The following is a 24,606-nucleotide window of genomic DNA, read 5'->3' as shown; positions in this document are numbered from 1 at the left end:
CATGCATATTGTTCTTTGGGGGCTTCGCTATTAACAGCGGCCAAATATGATTTTTTTCAGAACAGGTGCTAAACGTTTTAATGTCAGAATTTGCCAGAAGTTTCATTGTTTAGAAAAACAGTAAAGATAGCTTGTGTTCTTATTTTGCGCACTACCTTTCGAAGAAAAAGATAGTGAGTGCGCAAAGGTAGCGTCACGCATCCTCTGGTACTCAATCAAGATTTGTTCTATTGCTTAGGGGAAAGACCACGCGAACAAGCACGGAAAGTAAGTTGACCTTAAATCTTGAATAGCTTCACTTCTGGACGCTACTGTTACCTTCCTTCGATTAGCTTTGAAAAATTCACTGAGTACAGAGCTCTGTTCGGTAGTCTCAAAAAGGCCTTTTTTACCAGGTGCTAGATAATGAATTTGCTTATTCCCTTAAAATGTGTGAGGTGTAAGATGTGGATGAAAAAAAATGGCTGTGGCTTAGCTTGACTACGCCCGGTTATGCAAGCGAAAGCTTGTTATACTTGGTTATGCTCTATTGGTAAGCCGAGTTAGGCTCATATAGACGACCGCATGTTTTGCATTGTTTGCATCGTTTATTTGGACGAACGGAATCCTGGGTGACAGGATTCCGTTGGCGATTCCACGGCCGGCGAGGCAGCGGAAGTCATCCTAGCAGCAGCTGTGTGCGACCAGACAAAGTCACCAACTGTGTGCGACCAGACAAAGTCACCAACTGCTATCAGGGCTGTGATAGGTTTTTTTAAGAGCACAGAACTGGACACAAGACTATAGCGAAACCACAATGTCACGTGTGGTTTCTGCCACATCGTTGAGCACCGGCAACCCGATTGGCATGGGCGGGTAACTTTACCCGTAGCTGACACTGTATAGGGGCACCTTCTGTTTCGCCAACAATCCTTTCCACGTAGAGCATACGTTAGCCAAACGCAAAATCTCGGGATTCCACTCGGAAAAGCAATCTCTAGCGTGGGATACATCGAAACACTCACGGGCGTCAAGTCCTTCCTGTTCCACAAGCGTTCACACAGGTTACACATAAATCCAAACGGGTTGCACGTAAAGTCAGTCTCGAACACCCTCGCAGCCGAAGCACAGTTGCCAACCGAACAATATGGCTAGTCGAACGTTCCGTACTGCGAGCAGTCATTACCGTCATTTCGTCAATTTCTGAAGCCGTGGCCGAAGTCGAACGCGAGGGGTCCATTGCCGCCCATAAAGCTCGTCGCTGTCGTCTTTCCGCATACTCGTCCCGACATTTAGCTCACCCGAGTTCTTGTTCTTCACTCGTTTCAGCCTACCACTTCGCGCGCTGGTACTCTCGTTTTCGCTTAGCTCATTAGCAAGCCGAGCGACATCCGCAGGATGGTCCGACGGAGCTTCTCGCTTTCGCCGCTGGGATGGCGCAGACAACATCGGCACAGATGGACCAGCGTCCTCGCTCCCTCCTTCCATCGCACGACCATGGCACAACGGCTGAATTGAGCCACTGGCCCGGTGTGGCAGAGAGGGGCGACTCACGTAGTCACGTGGACACGGCTGGCGAGGCAGCGGTAGTCATCCTAGCAGCAGCTGTGTGCGACCAGACAAAGTCACTAACTGCTATCAGGGCTGTGATAGGTTTCTTAAGAGCACGGAACTGGACACAAGACTATAGCGAAACCACTATGTCACGTGGTTATTGTATATACGCATATCTCTTTCCTTTCCCCATCATCGCCCCTCATCACTCTTTTTTCCCCTTTCTCTTTTCCCCTGTGTAAAGTAGCAGGCTAGAGCGCACTAGCTCAGGCCGACCTCTGTCTTCAAATAAAATTCTCTCTCTCTCTATACTCAGATAACATAGACGGACTAACATAAGCCCGTGCACATCAAAACCACAATACAAGGAATGATAATTTATTGCATTCAACACGGTTGTGTTTATAATTGTTTTATAGACTATATGAGTGTTTTCGGCGGGTGAATAAATGTGTGCTATTAAAGCAGCGGCAGCCTCTCGTTACAGTCCTGATGTAGTGGTTTTCTCCTGATGTACTCGGTCTCACATTGGTAAAGCAGATGTTCGGTCACGTTAGTACTGCTATTCGAAATATCGACATGTTTCGAAAAGGATAAACGAAATGTACAGAAAAACTCACAGGCTCCCTTATGTATTTGCATAGACGACTCGCAGGCGAAACCCATCTTTCCCTTCTCAGTCGATGTATTTATTAAGCTTTCTGCACCTCGAGTGTTTTTGCATTGCTTCCAGGATCGGACGCATTGCAAACTTTCTGCTCCTCACCCGGTTTTGCACTGTCTCTGTGATCGCCCCACCTTTGACCAATTGATGGTGTCCACTAATGACGTCATCATGTTACGTCACGTCATGTGGCGTCATGACTAACGTGGGCGTTTAAGCGAGTTGGTAATTTATAGTAAAGAAAAAATTTAACAGCGCCAAAAAACAGGAACGTACGAAGGGAGGCGAGGAAGACTAGCTGTAGTCCGTGTCGCCTCCCTTCGTCCGTTCGGGTTTTTTGCACGTTGTTAAAATTTTGTTATGATGACGTGATAATGGCGCCACATATTTTGGCAATCTGTGACGTCATGATGCTTTCATATGGCGACGTCATCACCTGATCATGTTTTTTTGCAACACTCGTGTTGACGCCAACGCCGCGAGACGCTGACGTTGACGTGCGATTTCCGTGCTTTATGAGCCATGCAAGGCTTTCGTTTTAATAAATATGAATAGTTGGGTACACGCTTGTGTTTGTTGTGCTTTTAACAGGGCCATCAAGATGCAACGCAGGTACGCCAAGGGGATGTTCTTAGTATCGGTGAGAATGCCGTAGTTTGAAATTTCGATTAGATTTTTTCGCTGAATAAAACGAGTGACAAAGGTTGCCTCGTGTAAACAGACTCTGCGCCAATCATATCTTGTTGAATGCTTGTCATGTTCATCATCTCGTCATGTTCATCATGCTCGTCATGTACGTCATGCTCGTCATGCTCATCATCTCGGAATAAACAGCAATGTAGTGGAATGGATAAAGTCATATCTGTCACATAGGACACAGTACGTAGACATAAATGGCCACCAGTGCGATCGTCTAAAGGTTACTTCCGGTGTCCCCCAGGGTTCTGTCCTTGGACCGGAATTATTTCTCGTCTATAATACCGATATTTGTTCAGACATCAGTGACGATGTTACTGTGCGGCTGTTTGCTGACGATTGTTTAATTTATCGGGAAATATCTACCCACAGTGATAAAAAAAATCTCAGCGACGCGCTGGCGTCTATTGAAAAATGGTGTGCAACTTGGAAAATGCAGCTAAATAAAGAAAAAACTGTTGTTTTACGCGTGACAAATAAAGTCAAGCACGTCCTAAATTTTGATTATGAATTAAGTACCAGTGTACTAGCTACCGTTAACAAATGTAAATACTTAGGAGTGACAATATCTTAAGACCTCAACTGGACTCAACATATCAATAATATTTGTTCTACCGCTGAAAAAAAGCTATGGTTCCTACGTCGCAAATTAAAGCTCGCTCCAGCACCAGTAAAGCTAACAGCGTACATAACAATAATAAGGCCTACACTAGAATATGCAAGCATCATATGGGACCCTTATCAGAAAGGATTAATCAATAAACTTGAGCGAGTGCAAAGAAGGGCGGCAAGATTTATTCTTTCAAGGTACTCCCGAACTGATTCTGTGACAGATATGCTGCAAGAACTAAACTTGCCCATTGCCCACCCTCTTGGAACGCCGTCGCATAGCCAGACTAAAATTCTTGTATTTTCTCGAAATACATTTAACTTTGATGTAGCGCAGTACCTCATTCACGACATGTCCGAAACCTACGAAGCGACCACTGCAGAAACTTTCTAATCCCCCAATCTCGGGTACACACATGCGCATACTCTTACTTCCCTAGGACCATAAAAGACTGGAACGACTTACCGGAGGCTATACGGGATTGTGAAACTTTAGAAAAATTTGAATCCAACACTACGAAATATTTTCTGAGTAAATCTCCATGAATGTCAACTCTATTTCTCTTGCAATTGAAATAATGCCATGGAATGTAGCTAATTTGACATATTTCATGTGAGTTGTAAAATTTAGTATTGCGATGTATAATGCTGCGAAGTAGGTGATGTAATGTATGTATAATGTAAGTTGGAGAACGAAACATCGTGATGTGAATTTTCCTTCTATTGGCTATGTATTGCTGCTTTATGTTTTACATAATATTTATATGCAAGTTATTTACTTTTTCACTATTTATGTGTAGTGACATATTATGAATTCTAGAATATATGTGTTAGCTTTATGTTGCTACTTCATGTACACAATGATTAATTTGTGTCATATTTGTACCCCTCCCCTGTAACGGCCCAATCGGCCAACAGTACCTGGAAATAAAAAAATAAATCTTCTTGAAGAAGTTAGCGATTCTCCTCAGCGAGGAATTGTTTTGTGGATTAAGCCATGTTCTGTATGAACCGGATATCATCCTGTTATTACGTAAACCTGACAAGATACTGTTTCTACGCCTCAGAAATTGTAAGATGGTGATTCGCTTACGCTTCGGCTTTACACCATGTTATGCACCTCTTCTTACACCGACTTGCGCACATTGTGGTGTTAGCCTCACCTTGCCAAATGCCCTAGCCGAATGTTCTGGACATCAGCGAATGTATGTGACTTATATTAAACAGCATTAGGCGTTCCACACATTTCTCATTTCTCGTTTTTTGATCAGAAAAACCTCTTAATAAAATAAACGGAACGCAGTTTTCTGGAGATCGTCACATCCCTACTTCCTTACGCATTTAATTCAGCTTTCTTTATTTCGCTGGCCCAACAACGTCACGAGCGCGTTAGAGTGGGTGATGCATGCCACTCAGCCGTTCTCACTCTAACGCGCGACAGATGCAAGCACTGATATGGTCCACACTCGCATGCTTGCAACACTTCCAGCGCTTTGTACGAAAAGAGACAAAAACTTAGAAATAGAAAGCGGACAACAGGCTAAGGAGGACTCTGTATCAAGTTCCATATATTCAACTATCTGAGCTTTCTGCCTTCTGCAATATTGCACACACCTGTAAGATGACCACTGGTGAGCTTCTTAAGTATAAAAAAATGAAAATGAATGTGTACTGATGCTGCCACGCCGTAGACCAACGAGTGAACACGGCTTATCAAAGTTGTTAGCCGCGTTTTTTACATCAAGGGGCCGCTCCCAAGCAATATCGGTAGCTCAAGTCAATGACATGTAAGATAAGCTTACACAAATGTGTCACGTTTTTTTTTTCTTTTTGCTGAAAGAGCCAATTTGACTATAAGCGGAACTGATCAAAACGAAGTTGCTTGCTACTGAACATATAGTCCAGCCTGATCCAACAATTTTTGGTCGTTAAGCTTATGTCATCAAAATACTAAAAAATTACACCATCTCCCGCTAAAGGGGACCATGAGGCGATGCGAAGCCGGAGCACTTGCCCGATCGCGTTCCGTTGGCGTTCGTTGGGCATGCTACCGACCTCGCGTCGTGGAGCGCGAAGAGGGACGCTACGCGCGTCGTATCTTCCATCTAGCCTGGCCGTTAATTCTCACAGGGCGAGCGGGGAACGCGGTCGACAGGCGGGCGAGAGGGGGGCAGCGTGGGAGAGGAGAGAGAAGCGGAGGGGACGCGCATGCGCTCGAGCTCATCGCGGCGTTGCGCAGGAGAGAATTTCGGCATGTCTAGCCCGCGTTTCAGAGGAAGAGTGGAAAGGGAAAGTGGAGAGGGGAGGGGAGAGATGGAGGGGAGAGAGAAAGTGGGGAGGGGAAGGGGAGAGAGAAAGTGGAGAGGGTGAGTGGAGAGGAGGTGTGTGGAGAGGGTATGCGCATGCGCAGTAAGGGTGGTCACGCCGTACACCACCACCACCGGATTGAGCTCCGCCTTATGATACTTCGCATCTAAAAGCTATATTACAGTTAAGATGTGCGTAGCCTACTATAGCGAGTATTCAGGAGTGAAGTCTAGATTAGGCTATTACAGCTTTTATAGATAAGTCAGGCCGTAATTGACTAGTTTTGATTTTTCGGCTTGAATTGGCTATGCAGAAAAGTTTAAATGGCAGCGCATGAACAATATCGCAATACTTTGCGAAAACATTATCAGGTGTATGCTTTCGGCGGTACCCTGCTTTGTTGCATGGGCGTAATGGCGATGACTAGATGTTTAGAGCGGGTAGTTCTTCTTGGCATCTGGCGCACTCTTCTGGACAGTCAGCATCTATCGCATCTTCGCATCTATCGAAGGCCTCTAAAAAGTTATTCGGCTCTTGTTTTTAGCTCATTTTAAGCTGGTTTTACGGGGAACCGTTCGGGATCACTTCTTTTCTTCTTGGAATAGACCGGTTTCCAGCATTTTCATTTCTGTGGTCTTAATTTCAGCTATACCGTATTCGAGCGAAAGCATGATAGCTAATGAGCTAGGTCACACGAGAAAGAGACTGCATGTGGCCATGTTGGTTGTTTCGTTTACGACGTGCTAACCCAGCACTGGTTTGCAGCATTTGACTTACGTTCATTGAAACAGGAATGAAAGTGAAAAGAGCCTGTTTCGGAGAGCGCCTTGTAGCTTTGTGCAGCGCACAGGACGCAACTGTGGAGCGATAAAAGAGGGAGTATTGGCGCAGGAGCAGGTGGATAGAGGTGACGGCGCCACTTTGATTTCTTCAGGGGCTTTAGGGGTACCGGCATTTCCACTTTAAGAGAGTTGTGTTTCGAAAGAGAATCAACATTTTAGCAGCGTATGGTCAAGAATCTGATGGCGAGGATGAATGCGATGTAGTTGTACAGTTTGCCTGAGCCCTCGTAACGAACAATGCGCGACGAGAGCTTTGAGCATTTCCTGATTATGCTACATCTGCTGTCGTGGCTGATTCCTATATACTTATTAAGCACTAAAAAACATTAGGCTTGGTGCACCAACATATATGAATTATATGCAATAATGGAGGTTTGATTTTCATTCTTTCAAATGTTTAAGCGCAGGCAAATGAAACTGTTGACTTCCCACCGATAGGAAAAAACTCTTCTTGTATCAAGAAAAGCTACTAATGATACTCAAGATACTATACCGCGTTCCAACGACATTAATGTTGCGAAGAACTGCCACCGCATGAATTCAGTTTTAATTATGTAACACTTGTGCAGTTTTTTTTGGTGCTCACTGTTGCTTCTTCTACTACTACAATTCCAGGTGTTCTCGTGCATGGTTATCAGAGGTATGTATTATTTTTGCTGCTTCTATGCAATAAGTTATTCGTTGTCGCGGAATTGTTGCTGTGTTCTTGGTATTGATAGACGCAGAATCCGAATGGTTGTTCACAGTACCTTAGAAGAATATCGTATTCTGTAGAGCTTACGAGCAGTTGTAGTAATTAGCAGTGGTATGCGAATATTCAAAACTTCTAATATGCGATTAGGTTGGTTCTTTATTCGATTTAAACGTTCCATATTCGAAACTTTCGAGCATCCGGATATTTGACACCTTATCTAGAACATGTTGCTGAAACATAGAAGTGGCACGAAAATGTTTGATCAGTCGGGGTGGCGACTAATTTCACGCTAATCACGCAAAAAAAACACTTCTTAGCACCGTGTTCGCAATCATTCCATCGTCGCGGATCGACATTCTTAACGGTGCATCAATATGGCAGCCGTAAATGACATTCTTCGATGGTCAGAAAAAATTGGGGGACACTTAAGCTTCGCCTTTAAGAGTTGAACGCGATAGCGATATCCTGCCCCTAGTGCGCACTTCGAACACTACGAGTGTTCAAGAGAATGCGCGCACTAAGGTGTGTGTCTTATGTAATGGGTAGCATGCTTTAAACCAGGAGCAATTGTGCGCGAGAAACGTTTTCGAAGTTGCGATGCACTCACTACGCGCAGTAATGGGAATACGCGCAGTAATGTGTGTGCCTTTTGTAATGGGTGGCTGTCTTTAAACCACCAAGTCGGTATAATATTGACATGGTGTGACGCCCGATGGCAATGTACGCTTGTATCACGCAATATTACTGCGATATTACATTCAGAGAGTTACTTTCAGGGCAGCTCCAAGCAGAGGCATGGCTATGTGATAGAACACCTGCTTACCACGCAGACGGCCCGGGTTCGATTCTCACTCTGACCGAACATTTTTATTTCTTTTATTTGCAGCTTTTTCGATTTTTCGGTCACGGACAAGATGATGATTTTTCGCTCACAACCGACGGCGCCGACACCGACGCCGACGGCGGAATTTCTGCGATACGAGCTTTTTAACGCTATCGCGTTAATAAAGAGCAATCGCCAGTGGGTATAGCTTCACGCGCTCATTACGAACGTCGCAGAAGCGCGGCATATCCTTCGATTGCTTTTTGTCTCATACTTTCAAACAAATTGCGCGCTGACTGCTCGGGCCAACAGTTAAATATTTCGCGCATCGGTACCTTGGTCTGCAACCAGGCGCAATGAACGCGGACTTCTCGGATACCGCGGCGAAGCATTCCGCTCGACGACGACTTGGCATTGCGGTCAGAAACGACGCGCATCGGCGCCCCGACCTGCGCGATCAAGAACATAGCACGCGGACTCCTCACACCTGTGACAAAACATTGGGCAGGCCAGTATCTCCCATTTACGACAAAGCACCGTTAAGCGGGTTTTACCGTGTCCATAACTAACACCCTTACATCTTGGGAAGAAGGCATTTTCACGAATCAAAACACCAAGATCATGGGGAGTTCTCCATCGTCTGAATGCCCTTATTTACAGAAAAACAGAAAATTAATCGCTAGTAGAAGAAAATCCAGTCGCATAGAATGTGGCACATATACTCCCAATTGTACACACAAACATAGCATGGAAAAACACCAGGTGGACCGAGCGCTTGCGCTGCACAACCATACACCGACCGCCTGGTATGTATCGCTATAGTACATTAAGCCACCATTCAGTGCCGAGGGAGATATTCTTATGTGCATATTTAAACAATAAACATTCACATAATTTGTGCCAATTTATGGTGCGCTTTTAGATAGTCCTCCAAAAGACAAATTTGTTAATCTAAACCCGCCTAATATTCAATGGTTTTTTAATCAGCGAGTTGCAATTATCAGCTGACACTCCTGTAGTATGGGCCAAAAGTGTTTGGACAGCCCATACTACCCTTAGCTCCTAGAGGGCGTTTTGGTACAATATTAATCCTTACGCAAACGAAAAGGCTATTTGGAGAAGCAGAACAACTTTACACTCCCCTTTCTGAAAAATCTGGCTAGGGCAACGGGTGTTTTGGCTGCTTGAAATCGCTTTAAGGGTGCAAAGTGGTTTACAGTGCAGTTCTGGAGCTGTTCGAGCAAGTTCATATTAAGTAGGTGCCAGCTACAGTTCAGTATAATACCTTTTTATTAGTTACGTTTTTAGTTTTCGTGCCCTTCATATCTCGAAATATTAACTTGAGTACTGTGATTTTCTTGCCTAGAATAAATGCTGAACTTAAAGTCTTTGTGACCGTGTGATCAGTGTGTGAAAACATCTTTAAGCATGTTTGACCAGACCCCCCCCCCCCCTCTCTCCTACGGGCATAACGCAGTGGCAGTCGATCTCTAGTCATGCATAATTTCGATAACAGAGAGCAGCTAAGACGGTGCCGGATACGCGTGGAAAGAGAAAGCACGAATAAATTCAGTCTTTTGCATACGAAGTTTAGCATACACTCTGACGACACTAGGCGCACGAAGAGAAAAATTTATGCTTTTTAGATGCAAAGTATCTTAAAGGGATACTGAACAAAATTTTCGCCGCCGAGGTAAATGACTCAATTGAAAGATTGGGTGCTGAAATTTGTTGAAACAACCTTCATTTGAGCCAGAGACTAGCAGAAAATAATAAATTTAATGCATTTTTCGCGAATTGGCGCGTCTAGCGGCCGCGCCGCGAACTAGAGAGGAAGTGACGCGAAACTCCGCGGATAGTGACTCGCCAACCGTGCTCGCAGCAAAATCGCTTATCGACATCGCAAGCCGCCACCCGCTGCAGCGCGTCTCTCCCAAAACGTGTTTTCACGGTCGGGAAGGTGTTCTCCGTGCGTGTTCTCAACCGGCAGCCAACGACGCCATTGCCGCGCTCTCGGCCGTATATTTGTTTTCTCAAGCGGAGCTTGCGCCCACGTCTACGAATTTGCCGTCTGTGTTGTGTGCTGCTACGTAATGTGAACGGTGAAGCACCTGACACAACGCAGAATGCCTCAACGCTGTTCTGCGCTAGGGTGTGCCCTGTCATACTTTTCCAACAGAGCCGAAGCTTCGAAGGATATGGATTCGCGCTGCGCGCCCATCGCAGCCAACGTGAGTGCCTTCAAAGCGTGACCTTTCGTGCTCCGAACACTTCGAGGATAGTGATTATGAGTTACTGTGTAAATTGCTGGTCCCGGCTGCCGACCCACGTTGGGCTACGGCGGCTCGTCTGGCTCGTCGTCCTTGCTGTCGCTTGACACAGCAGAACGGTCACACGCATATGGTTGTATTTGGCGCATCCGTTTTGGAGGCCTGTCGAACTCGGAGTCGCAATGACCGCTCGTGGAACCACTGTCACTCGCACCTTGCATCTTTGCGCTCTCGCGACACGGTCGGTAGTTTGAGGAATAAGCGCTATTTTGTTTTCTATGTGGGGAAAAGAGGACAAGGCCCAGCGCCACACCAGGCACCCTCGGTTCTTGAGAGGAGAGGTGGAGAAAGGGAAGTGGCAGGGCAGGAGAGAGCGTGCCGGTTGCCCCCCTCTTGCTTGAGCACTCGACATCACGTCCGCCGACAAGCGCAGTGGCATGCAGCCGCCGCGCTCTCACAATCCACTAAAAATACGGCCAACTGCTCGAAATTACGTGAAATAAACGCTGAGTACAGGAACAGTCGTGTCGTCCGAGTCGAACGTAAGTGTTTTCGTAGCTTTTTCAAATTTTTGTTCAGTATCCCTTTAAGGCGGAGCTCAATCCGGTGGTGGTGGTGTGCGGCGTGATCACCCTTACTGCGCATGCGCATACCCTCTCCACACCTCTGCACTCACCCTCTCCCCTTCCCCTTTCCACTGTCCCTCTCACCTCCCCTTCTCCCATAACCCTCTCCACTTTGCCTCTCCACTTTCCCTCTCCCATACCCCTTTCCACTCTTCCTCTGAAACGCGGGCTAGACATGCCGAAATTCTCTCCTGCGCAACGCCGCGGTGAGCTCGAGCGCATGCGCGTCCCCTCCCCTTCTCTCTCCTCTCCTACGCTGCCCACTCTCGCCCGCATGTCGACCGCGTTCCCCGCTCGCCCTGTGAGAATTAACGGCCAGGCTAGATGGAAGATACGACGCGCGTAGCGTCCCTCTTCGCGTTCCACGACGCGAGGTCGGTAGCATGCCCAACGATCGCCAACGGAACGCGATCGTGCAAGTGCTCCGACTTCGCATCGCCTCATTGTCCCCTTTAGCGGGAGATGGTGTAATTTTGTACACACGCTATACATCTGGGCATGGTCAGAATTCACAGAGATCCAATCTCGCAAAACCAATCCCGACGATTATATAGCTCACCGTTAGCACGCTTTAGGATGTATGCGTGGTGGCCGAGCGGCTAAACGCATCGCGCTACGGAACGAGGGGTCGCAGGTTCGAAGCTTCGGTCTCACTCGACGAACAGATTTTAAATGCGAAGCATTTCTTAGCGAACTTCTGCGACTTTGAGCGTATCTATCTATCTATCTATCTATCTATCTATCTATCTATCTATCTATCTATCTATCTATCTATCTATCTATCTATCTATCTATCTATCTATCTATCTATCTATCTATCTATCCGCCTACGACTTTGTGCTCTCCTGGCCGTTTCGTTAATAGGATGTACACCAAAATTGCCGACTTTATGACGAACATAAATGACCGGTCATAACATAAAAATCATGATATCCATGTCATGAACGACATGATTTACATGCCACTGTCTTGGTGCTCTTGCGGCCGTTTCGTTAATTTGATATATACCAAAATTAGTGTGGCGTGACAAGAGTGTATGATGAACATAAGTGACAGGTCTTAACGTGCAAATCTTGAAACGCATGTCATGTACAGCATGATCTACATTCCACGCTCATGGTGCGCTCGCGGCCGTTTCGCTAGCTTGATATATACCAAAATTGGTATTGCACGGCGTGACTCTGGGACGAACAATATAACAGGTGGTAACATGAAAATCATGACATGCATGTCATGCACAGCATGCCTTACGTGCCACGCTCATGGTGCGCTGGCGGCCGTTTCGCTGGCTTGATATACACCTAAATTGGTATCGCGCGACGTGACTGTGCGACGAACACATATGACAGGTGGTAACATGAAAATCATGACATGCATGTCATGCACAGCATACCTTACGTGCCACGCTCATGGTGCGCTGGCTGCCGTTTCGCTGGCTTGATATAACCAAAATTTGTATTGGGCGACATGACTATGCGAAGAACTCAAATAACAGGAGTTAACATGAAATCATGACACGCATGTTATATAAAGCATGATTTACATGCCACGCTCATGGTGCGCTCGCGGCCGTTTCGCTAGCTTGATATACACCAAAATTTTCATCCCGTGACGTGACTGTCTGACGAACACAAATAACAGGAGGTAACATTAAAATCATGACACGCATGTCATATAAAGCATTAGTTACGCGCCACGCTCATGGTGCGCTGGCGGCCGTTTCGCTAGGTTGGTATACACCAAAATTGGCATTGCGCGACGTGATTGTCTGGTGAACACAAATAACAGCAGGTAACATGAAAATCATGACACGCATGTCATGCACAGCATGACTTACGTGTCACACTCATGGTGCGCTGGCGGCCGTTTCGCTGGCTTGATTGACACCAAAATTGGTATTGCGTGACATGACTATGTGACGAACAAAAATAACAGGAGTTAACATGAAAATCATGACACGCATGTTATGTAAAGCATGACTTACGTGCCATGCTCATGGTGCGCAGGAGGCCGTTTCGCTAACTTGATATACACCAAAATTGGTACTGCGCGACGTGACTGTGTGAAGAGCACAAATTACAGGAGTTAACATGAAAATCATGAAACGCATGTCAAGTACAACATGACTTACGTGCCACGCTCATGGTGCGCTGGCGGCCGTTTCGCTGGATTGATCGACACGAATATTGGTATTGCGCGACATGATTATGTGACGAACACAAATAACAGGAGTTAACATGAAATCGTGAAACGCATGTCATGTAAAGCATGACTTACGTGACACGCTCACGGTGCGCCGGTGGCCGTTTCGCTAGCTTCATATACACCAAAATTTGTATTGCGCTACGTGAGTGTGTGACGAACATATATAACAGGTGGTAACACGAAAATTATGAAATGCATTTCATGTAGGGTATGATTTAGACGCCACGCTCACGGTGCACTCGCGGCCGTTTTAAAGCGAAAGCCGTTATGAGATCATTTCACCGGCCGTTTTTGGCGCCGTAGTTGTCCGCCGCCGCCGCCGCCGCCGCCGGTGTCCGTAACCACTATCGCTCGAAATAAGAAAAGAAAAACAAAATAAGAAAAAAATTCCAGGATGGAACGAGGTTCGAACCTGGGCCCTCTGCCTGGGAGCCCAGTATTCAACCTCTGAGCCATGCCGGTGCTTGCAACTGCTTTGCAAAAAGGTCCTATACGGGCTTCATGTCGGGAAGGAACCACATTAGCATATGCAATAGAGTTTGGTAGAAGAGTAAAATAAACACCAAGCGTCGCACAACGCGAATTCTGTAATGAGGCGTCACACAATGCGAATTGCGCAACGAGAAGGTTGTTGAATGCTTCCAACCCATTACAAAGTGCTCCGTCACAATTCTTCATCGTCATCAGGCACAGCATCAGCAAAGTGCGCATAATGCCTTAGATGCGTTTAGCAGGTACCACGGCTCTCCGTAGAATGACGAAAAAGGCATAATGCCTGCTTTCCTACTTCTCAAAAATTACAATGATTTATAGCCTAGTGGGTTCCTCGCAAGTGCTCTTGTATTAGTTGCCAAGGAAGCCCATAAGCGCATGATCCATTTCCTCGGGGTCTCAGTAAAATTCTTCGCCCTCCCCCACCTCTCTCTCCCACGTCAACGTATGTTATACAGCATGGCGGGAGAGGGACATAGTGACCGGGCGTCACCTAATGCAAATTACATAACTGGTGGGCCGTTTAAAGCTTCGAACCCATTAGAAAGGGTTGAGCCATCATTCTTCATCGTCATCAGTCGTCGCGTCAACAAAGTGCACATAATGCTTACAGACGTGTAGCTGGTGCCTCGCTTCTCCGCAGAATGTCGGATAATGGCTTAGTAGGTGTTCCGAACTTCAAAAAAATTGTGATTTATGGCGTAGTGGGTACTTGCTAGTGTACTTGTATTAGTAGCCCCAAGAGAGCTTACAACGGTGCTTTAGAAACGCCGCTTTTCCAGCTTTCGCTGTGACTGTGCTGCGGTTTCAGCGCAGGCCTGGCATTTTTGTTAACTGGATATGTACCTAAATGGGTATGGCATGGCAGGAGTGCGTGACGAACATAAATGCCGGATCACGCATCGTACACATGTAGCAGAATATATGTTTCATTAGCATGGCATATACCAGATTGTACACGCATGCATGTATGACAATCTCGCGATATGTAGCGAACTAGATGTCACGACATGAATGACTTCATTAGCCTCAATGGCAAACAAGACGATGTATGCAGCTGTTTGCTGGCTGCTTCGCATTTTTTATATTTATTTATTTGCGTCTACCTCGAATTTTCGTCCACAGTAAACGCTGAATTTTTCGCTCACCGCCGACACCGTCGCCTGTCGCCTGTCGCCGAACCCGACACCGGTACCGACACCGGAATTTCGGCGAAACGAGCTCTTTAACGCAATCGCGTTAAAATGTTTGAACACCCCTCAAAACCAAAGCTGGACGCGTTTATGAAGGAAGTAGAGAGCTGAGTTAAATTCTTACTCTTGCATCTGTCAGAATGATAGTCGTGCTCCAAAGCTTGTTTTGCTAAAAATGTTTGCTAAAGTGTCGTGCTCCAAAGCTTGTTTTGCCAACACTTTCGGTATTTGTTGGGAATGAACAGGCTGCAAGAGGTTAAACTGTCACTGTTGCAGCCCTTTTAACTCTCACTGAAAAGATATACCAAAGCTTTGTCGAGCCTTTCTTTTAATTAGTTCTGGACTTAGTGCAATAACGGATTGCTGCGAGTACGCACACCTGTAAATATATACTTCAGAGATACACATGTGACGCAGGCCTGAAAACCTTTAACTTGCACCTTTTTTCCGTCGCCGTGCGTGGAGCTGCCAAAAGTAACAGATGCTATTTGTCACTGCATGGATCGATTGACTGAATTACTGGATTTGCAGGAAACATTTTCCACGCAAGAAATACTGGTTCAACGCTCACATCTACTGTTTAACGACCGCAGGAGGCTCCTACCGGGTGAACTTAACGGAAGCCGCCGAAAAATACGTAAAAAGCAAGAATACCACAGGCGATATCATCAGTTGGGGCCTTACAGAGAAGTACGATTACTGGAAGTACTATCCTAATTCGACGCAGTAAGTTTCATATTTCTTCACGCTTGGATGAAATGTCAAGTGTTTTTCGTTCACTTTATAACTTAATACTTCTTTTTCACTACTTGCTTTATTTTGTGTCAGGGCGAACTTGATTATGGTGTTAGAATGTATGGCGATCAGAATATATGAGACCGTGCGAAGGATTTAGCAGTGTAGGTGCTATTTCTGCGTGTCATTTACCGTAATTTATCCTCAACGTTTTCTTTGTCCTGCGTTGGTGTTGTAAATTGTACCCTTTGGTGTATTCTGAAGATACCGAGGCAGGTTTCGTGTAACTCATTCTTTACACTTGAAATAATATAGTTGTGTGATCGTCCTCATTGAATATTGATCAAGGAAGTGGTTTAGTATTCAAGTACCTGGTAAGACTACGGCGTTGTTCGTATGGTCGCATAATTGTTATTTACAGAATTAGTAGTATGCTTTGTGTGGACGTGCTCTGTAGCAAAACAGCCACTAGGTTTGAGATGAATAGCGGGTAGTAACGTTTTGACAGCAGAACGATTTAAGTGTTCGGCGATGTCGACAGCAAGGACGGCATTTCACCTGGCTCCGTGCATCTATACCACTGTTTTTGACACCAACCATTCTACCCACCTTTCCGTCCGTAATTGCGCGACATTCCTGTTAATGACTCTATGTTCACTCATCGAGCTTCTAATTACATTTTATTTAGTAACCAACTCTTTTTGACCTCCTCATCCATTATGCGTCTACTTTTCTATAAAATGAATTTTCGCACCTATAAACGGAATTTTCATGCTTCTCGGCCCATATTCTTGTAGCTATACGGCTGTACTCATCCAGGTACGAACGAATAAAACGCTTGATTGCGTCAATCTTCAAGCTCAGCCAAGCTCACACCAGGGTCTCTGAGCTGCGCCAGCGCCGCAAAAATTTGTTTACACATTGCCAGCGAGATGGCGCAATGTTCTCGCCGATCAGTTAGCACCGACGCTTCTATAGACGATTTTCCGCAGCTGGTTTGTTCAATCAAAACTAGATGGTGTCACCGCACCGTGGCCCTCCCCCTACCGTGGCCTTTGGCAGCGCTGCTCAATATGCCTCCAACCGCGTCGCGTCGTCTGCTCGGCGTCCTCATAACATTCTGCGCGCACGCGAGTAAAAGCGAGCAGACGGCAGCGCCAGAAAAAGTCATCATGGCGGCACCTCTTGATGCAGTTTCCTTGCGCCTCGAATTTATTGCGTCATCGTCCTGCGCTGTCTGGACTGTAACTTCGAAACCTACGCATTTATATGCTTTATATGTGCGCCCTGAAGCTTCGAGAGCAATGTATTCGTCGGTATTTCGCAGTATTTCCAAGATTCATTCTCATGTTCTCGGATACAAGGCTTAGCAGGCATGGCTAAATAAACAGAGCTGAACTCAATAATAAAGACAAAGCATATACCTGATGACAGCAGCGTGAGATGACAAAAAGCGATAGCCGATTCCACCATTTTTTTAATGCTGTGAGGACAGTGGGCGAGTATAGAAAGCGCTAGTTCGGATCGAAGCGGGTTGTCGCGCCTGCATGGGTGCTGCCATGTGGGCATGTAACCCCAGCTACTGGCGAGTGCTAATACAAAAATTCAAGGCATGTGCCCTAAGTGCCAAGTAGGTTAAACATATCACTAATCGCTGTGGCGTAGTACGTACCCAACAAACGCAGAAGTCTCAACGTTATCAACTTTTAGGTAATTTTATGTATAACTATGTTTTGCGGCGCAAGCATGTGACTTGCTTACACTATTCGAATTTGTAGGCGCAAGGAAGACACGGACGAGAAGGGAGACACACACACAGGGCGCCCTGTGTGTGTGTCTCCCTTCTCGTCCGTGTCTTCCTTGCGCCTACAAATTCGAATCATGCTTTACCAACACGCCCAGTTGCTCACCCTCACATTGCTTACACTCTGCTGCAACCAGCTTGTGTGGTACAGTAACGGCCGCTTCGCTGGCCCACTACGTTGGCTGGGGCAACTGGCTCGAGGAAGGCCAGTTACGATCACGTCATCAAACATGGCAGCTCCCATGCGCCGCTGCGGAAAATCGTATATAGCCATCGGCGCTTTGATCACGTGCTTCATTCCACGCGCGTTGTTTGTCGTCGCAACCCCGGCCAATGAGCTTCAGCGCAACGCTAGTCGCGCTGAACAAAAAGCGTGCTCGCATGCATGTCCGCAAGCAGAAACAACGTGCAGCGGCGCGTGAGACATGAAGCAGCACATGGCAGGAGGTTTCTCGACAGGATCCTGCAGTTCAGGAGCACAAAGCCGAAGCACATGGCACATAAAGCTGCTATTCTTACTTCGTGTAGTAGTGCAGTGTGTTGCTATCTCCTTAATTGCTTCGCTGTTCTGCGGAAACTGTGCATTTTTGTCATTCATGTTATCGAGTCCTTGTTCAAAACTTTTCCTCTTCTGTCACTTCAATGTACTCCCAAACTAGGCCACTAGTACATCATGGACCCATGATCACGTCGAAATGGTTCGCTGCATTTCAACACCGAAAAATATATCTCATTTTAAGCAGAACGTGTTTTAAGCAGAACGTATTAAGCTGAAAGAAAATAGGTCTGCCAAGGATACAAGATTCAAGGAACGGTGGGCTGTACCCACCCCTAGGGCATACGGTTGTACGCAGTCATTGAGTTTCACAGTGCCTAAGCGATTCAATCTACTTTTAAATGATAGCTTCGATTCTTTAGTCGCATCTAATAAAGATATCAAGCATTACTGTATGGGCAAGATCACCACAGAATACATAGCACGCAGGAATGAACTTACGCTCTATTGTCGTTTTTTTTGTGATGTGTTAAACGATGTGTTTCTTATCTTTGCAATGTATCGATATATGTATCATTCAGTTTCATGGTTGCGTCAAGTGTGTAATAATGAATTGTTATTTTGTTAGCTAAAGCGTAGCTACTACTTCTATTACCAGTTGTATAAATGTCCGCTTTGATTATCTATAGTATTTTAAGTGTTCTATTGCATTTATTTTCATGAATGTCCACTACACTGACATATAACAGGAAGTCGGGACCCTTGTCAAGGCGCCTATGCGGCTTTTAGTCCCGCCCCCTCCTTTTTTGACAAAGGAAATAAAGACAATTGAATAAATGAATGAAATTTCACTTGTAGCCTAACATTGAAGTGGGCTAAATGCGGAAGCGCTGGTATAATAACGTTGATGTGCATGTTAAAATTCTTCAGGCGGACAAAATAAATAAGCGATACTCCAATTCGATGTGCCTCATAATCAGAACGCAGTTGTGTCAGGTTGTGTGACGAAAAACTCCAGCGGCCGAATTCACGAAGCTCTTCTTTCATAAGTGCTCTTTCGCATTGGCTAGCCGGCTTCGCTAATGATGTGCCCGGGTGTAGGACAGGGAAGTGAGGCTGAGGTGGAGGGAAAGAAGGAGGAGAAGGCCTCCAGCTTCGCTGTTTCAGCAGTCTTCGCACGACTATAGGCGTGGCTGTCCATTTTTTAGATGCGAAGCAGCTTTTGCGCTGGGCTGTGTCCGTAGTTCTATTGGCGACTCCTAGCATAGCCATCTGAGCGCGCGCTCGCGCCAAGGAGAAGTCTTCTTCCTCTTGTTCTTCGACCGCCTTGATGATGATACGTGCAGAGCACTTTAAGGGCTGGCACGCGCTAGCGCGTTCGGGCCAATGTAAGGGGCTGGGTAAGACGCTGTGGCCTCTCCCACTTACACTCTCTCAGCAATCATGTGATGGCGTCGGGGAACGAGATTCTGCAGACGCGCCATGAACCCGCGTGTCCTGCTCCAACAAGAGTTCGGGAGGAGTAACAGCAACAGCAACTACAGTGAATTTTGGTGTGCTCCACTTGTTAACACCGGGCAAGGTGCCCGTGATGAACGTAGCTTTAAGTCGACCCATGCGCTGCTTCGCATCCCCACATGGTTCCCTTTAGTGGGAGATGGTGTAATTTTTTGGCTGCACTGCAATTTGCAAAAATTCTAGGACGTTGTAAACCTTGTGCTTCAAATTCGGAACCACGAGATTTCTTGTAACTTTTATTTAAAAAAGTGGTAAAATGTCCTAGACAAATTCGTAGATAAAATCGGCTGTGCGTTAAAATGTTGATATGAATCAAATATGTTTGAATTCGGAAATCTGGGATACTGGTGAAAGATTCCGCTTAACGTTACCGAATTTAGTATTTTCTCTAGAAAAGAGCAGCGTAAAATAATGCAGAATATTTCGATTCAGCAATGTTTTCTGCGATGAAACTGTAATTTTCATCGCGCGACTGCATTTCATGTGGACTGTGTCTTTGTTGAGAATGTTGATCACCTTTTCAAAAGAAAATTTAGAACGCTAGAAACTTTTCTTGTTTTTCTTTATCTTTCAGACAAGCAGTTACCGCTTCGGTAAAGTGGATGATATACGGTGATTGCAATCCACATACGTATAGAGGACGACGAAAAACTAAATGCACAGGATACTTTTCGTGGTCGAATCATGAATACATAGTTTGTCCTTTTCACCTGAAGTACAACACCGCGCTTCCGGTTAGGTACCCAGGATTAAAGCCGGAAATATTCGAGCTTGATCTAAACCACCTGCCTGCAAAAGCTGAACATAAAAAGTGGAACAGACCCCGACAGAGTGAGGAGACAAATGTGTTCAATACGGTGAGCGACACTTTCACGTATAATGTTGCCGAATACAAGGCCGCGTAATTGATTTCTGTGTGGTTCCACTGTGTGCTGGGGAATAAGGAGTGCAATGGTCTGATCAACAGTCTAAATGTTCGGACTTATATTTAACAGACCCTCGCGTAAGACGATCCAGTGCATCGGATTTGAGCGAAAATAGGAAATTCAAAACATTAGTTCACGGCCTGTGGCTTGGTACAGCATTTACGCGACACTTCTTATACAGGATAAAGCGTGCATCTAGTCCTAAGTGCTCTTGCGGCCACCCAGGCAAAGGTGTGCACCATCTGCTTCTCGAGTGAGAGAAGTATGTTTCAGTATGAAAGGTATTACGAGCAAGTTTGTTCCTTTTAGGTAGAAGACCATTCACTGTGAAGAAAATGCTTGGTCCATGGCCAACAGTAGGCCTCCAGAAAAGAGCGCTTGTCGCCCTCAAGAAGTTTCTTGAAGAATCAAATATTGTATGCAAATATTGTATGACGTACACGATGTAGTTGCCTTGCACTTCATACTGAAAGCAAATCTATAATGTTGTGATCGTGTGTTTGATGTTATGTGTAATATTTGTCTTAGTCTGTTTTCCTTTGTATGTTAAGCCATACAGAACCTCTGAGTTTGGACGTCTACATGTGAACTTATTTTACCCATTTGAACTTGTGCTCGACCACTTCGGACTCACGTGGTGCTCGATTGTTCTGTATTTGCACATCTTATGTTCGACTGTATAACATTTCGTGCCCATATTATTAGTATCATTTTTACTAGACATTTTGTCTGCAAAGCGAGAAAGAGTAGCCGGTGCCACCATGATGGCCCCAACCTCTTTTATTCATCGTTTCAATAAAAAATATAAAGAGTGCAGAAAATACCGTTAATTGCAAGCTTTTTGTTCCGCCGGGTAGTACAAACAAAAATAAACCGGCACTCACTCGCTTCATCTTCTTCTTCTGCTTCGGTCCCCCAACACGTGCGCCGATTTGTGTGGCCCTCGAAGGTAATACCAATAATAGGCGAGTATGTTACGTGACTAAAAATCACGTAACATCACGTAACAACTAGTCACGGGACTAAAATCACGTAACTAGTCACGTGACTAAAATTACGTAACATCACGTAAATAGCCACATGCAAAACAATCGCATAAATCACGTAACATCCGGCTACCTTACTAAATCACGTAACATTACGTAATAACGAGTCACGTGGCTAAAATCACGTAACATCTAGTCACATGACATGTTCCCGCTAAAAACACGTCACAGCTAGCCACGGACTAAAATCACGTAACATCACGTAACCAGTCACGTGACTAAAGCCATGTAACAGCAGAACAACTAGTCACATGACCAAAATTTCGTAACATAACGTAACAGCTAGTCACGTGACTAAGATCACATTACATCAAGCAACAGCTAGTCTGTGACATGTTCTCGCCATAAACCATGCAGCAAATAGTCCCGTAACTAAAGATCACGTAACAGCTAGTCATCATACATGTTCCCACCAAAACCACTTAACATCTAGTCATGTCTTATGTACCCGTCAATGCCATGTAACAGCTAGTTGTGTGACTAAAAATCACGCAACATCTACTCAGGTGACTGAAAATCACATAGCACCATGTCACAACAAAAATTCCGTAACATCACCTAACAGCTAGTCACGTGACAAGTTCCCGCCAAAACCACGTAACGGTTAGTCACGGTACTAAAATCGCGTAACATGTCGTAACATCTATTCACGCGTATAAAAATCATGTAGCTACACGCAAGAACTAGTCACGTGACTAAAATCACGTAACAACTAGTCACGTGACACGTGCCCGCCAAGAACTGCGCAACAGCGAGACAAACGACTAAATATACATCACGTAACAACCTTAATGAAAACCAGCAGATAATGACGCCAACGAGGGTACAGGGGACGTTAACAGTAGTTTTAAGGGTAGTGTAATAATTGCGATATAGGTGTGAAGAAAGTAAAGTGGGCAAAAAGACAACTTGCCGCCGGCAGGGACCGAACCTGCGACCTACGGATTACGCGCCCGATGCTCTTACCAACCGAGCTAAAGCGGCGGTCATCCCCTCGTCCAGTTATCGGAAATTTACGTGCCTACAAACCCTGGAAGTGTACCGTGTCATTCCGGCAGAGTTGATGCCTTCAGGTAGAATTCGAGGGCTTATTGGTCAGCTGTCTGCTCGATAAAGGTTCACTTGTTACGTGATGCCATCTGGCGCAAATAAAGAGTGTTCCCCACTCGCCGTCATGGCTAAGAGTGCCGCTGACTAACACTCCCAGGCTTAGTATGTACATAAATACCAGATAAGTGGACGAGGGGACAAAGGACACAGTTGCTCAGTTGGTAAGACCGGGCGCGTAATCCGAAGGTCGCAGGTTCGGTCCCTGCCGGCGGGAAGTTGTCTGGTCGTCCACTTTACTTTCTTCACATCTATATCTCAATTATTACACCACACTTAAAACTGTACCATTACCGTCGCCTATACCTTCCTTGGCTTCATTATCTGCTAGTCTTCATTAAGGTTGTGTCAAACAAAGAAATGGATCTTCAAAAATTGGCTTCCTTCATTAACATCACGTAACAGCTTGTCAATGACTTGTTCCAGCCAAAACAACGTGAGACGTGCGTAGTGTGGGGAACCGAGCGAAGCCGGAAAAGGATTGCCAAGCCTAACCGTACTTCTTTAGTACTACTAGCAAAAGCCTTACATCACTAGCGAAAACTTAGAAAAAGCTAGGTCGAACACTAGCTCGGCTGTTAGTTCCATCATTGCACCACTAGTGCAAGCTGCGCTTTTTCTCTCTATGTCTGTGTCTCTTTTTGATTGCACGATAGGGTTCATGAGTGTGCTTGCACAATACTTGAGACAATGTTGTGCATCCCTGCGTGTGCTTGTTAACGTAGGTTAGGATTTCCAGTAATGCCGCTTGATTTTATTCCAGAAATGTCACTACGTTGCGAGGATAGCGTTCGACGGCTACTTCGTGTACCTCAAAAAGCAAGGATATCAGTTAAGCTGGAATGCTGTTCATATAACTGAGATTGCCAGCGCCACCGAAGGGCTTATAGTAAAAAGAGGCAAGCTGACATACAATGTGTGGGGCATGTTACATGAAGCTATGTGGTGCTATGAATAGTGCAATAAAGGTAACATAAAATGAACCTCTTGAGGGCTGTGTCTACTATATCAATAATATGAATGCAGCTTTGACGTCAGATGTGGAGTCCGGCGTGTATTGATATCGGTATCTGGCCCAAGCCGTATTTCCTCTAAATCAGAAGCTCAAAAGTAGCCACCAGCGGCAACACTGCTTGAGTCCGCTGAGCTGGCTAACTAGAGCAAGCCTTCACGTTTTGCGTCAGCGCATTTTTAAAAGAAGCTTGTACGACTTACAGATTTCCCTGGCGGAGGCATTGTACGTGAAAAACCCGGCGCCGTTGAGTGTACACAAATGCGGCTCTCCAAAGTGAGATTGCCAAGTTGTCTTGTCGTCCACTTTACTTTCTTCACATCTATATCTCAGTTATTACACCACACTTAAAACTGTACCATTACCGTCGCCTATACCTTCCTTGGCTTCATTATCTGCTAGTATTCATTAAGATTGTGTCAAACAAAGAAATGCACCGGTCACGCGAATTTTTATGCGCATGGATGCGTAGTTTTATGCGCATTGATGTATTTGTATGGCCAAGTCGTCTCAAAGGATGGGATTCTCTCAGACCCGGACAAACTTTGTGTGGTAGCCGAGTTTCTGAAGCGGACTGCAACAAAAGAACAGCGAAGCTTCGTCGGCTTGTGCTCGTATTTCCGTCGTTCGTACGTACCTTTGCATCTATAATAGCACCAGTTACGAAACTTCTTGCTGGCCCTGCTAATCGTTCCAATTGGGCCCAAGCATGTGAAGAAGCCTTTAGTACACTGCGCCGCCTGCTTACGTCACCTGCCATCATGCGTCATTGCGGCATAACTTCTCCGACCGAAGTACACACAGGCGCTAGTGGTGTCGGTCTTGGCGCAGTGCTCGTGCAACGTAAGCGCGGCCTTGCGGAATACGTCGTCGCGTATGTTAGTCGCGCACTCACAAAAGCGGAAATCAGCTACTCAGTCACCGAGAAAGAGAGAGAGAGAAATGTTTTAATGAAAAGCTGGAAATGTTTGCCTGGCCATTCCCCTGACATGCTACTGCAGGTGCTCC

At 45.6% G+C, this 24,606-nt stretch overlaps 1 protein-coding gene across 1 annotated transcript; it reads left to right on the top strand.

Annotated features, from left to right (window-relative positions):
* The first annotated feature begins 240 nt into the window (after positions 1-240).
* Positions 241-23,564, top strand: LOC119371723 (uncharacterized). The gene is made up of 6 exons (XM_037642177.2): positions 241-267; positions 2,789-2,837; positions 7,267-7,291; positions 15,548-15,680; positions 20,082-20,364; positions 23,350-23,564. Exons 2-6 carry the CDS (start codon positions 2,799-2,801, stop codon positions 23,542-23,544), a joined length of 675 nt encoding a protein of 224 aa, XP_037498105.1. The 5' UTR covers positions 241-267; positions 2,789-2,798; the 3' UTR covers positions 23,545-23,564.
* Positions 23,565-24,606: the final 1,042 nt, after the last annotated feature.

This window comes from Rhipicephalus sanguineus, chromosome 10 (assembly GCF_013339695.2).
Source record: "Rhipicephalus sanguineus isolate Rsan-2018 chromosome 10, BIME_Rsan_1.4, whole genome shotgun sequence".
NCBI classification, from domain to species: Eukaryota; Metazoa; Arthropoda; class Arachnida; order Ixodida; family Ixodidae; genus Rhipicephalus; species Rhipicephalus sanguineus.
Note: the sequence above shows the minus strand (reverse complement) of the source record. Positions and strands in the feature narration are given on the sequence as shown.

Excerpts from the sequence above, each read along its gene's own strand:
- LOC119371723 (XM_037642177.2), top strand. The coding sequence starts at position 2,799 with ATGCAACGCAGGTACGCCAAGGGGATGTTCTTAGTATCG. Across the intron at positions 15,681-20,081 it reads TACTATCCTAATTCGACGCA|ACAAGCAGTTACCGCTTCGG; the intron begins GTAAGTTTCATA and ends TTTATCTTTCAG. Across the intron at positions 20,365-23,349 it reads AGACAAATGTGTTCAATACG|AAATGTCACTACGTTGCGAG; the intron begins GTGAGCGACACT and ends ATTTTATTCCAG.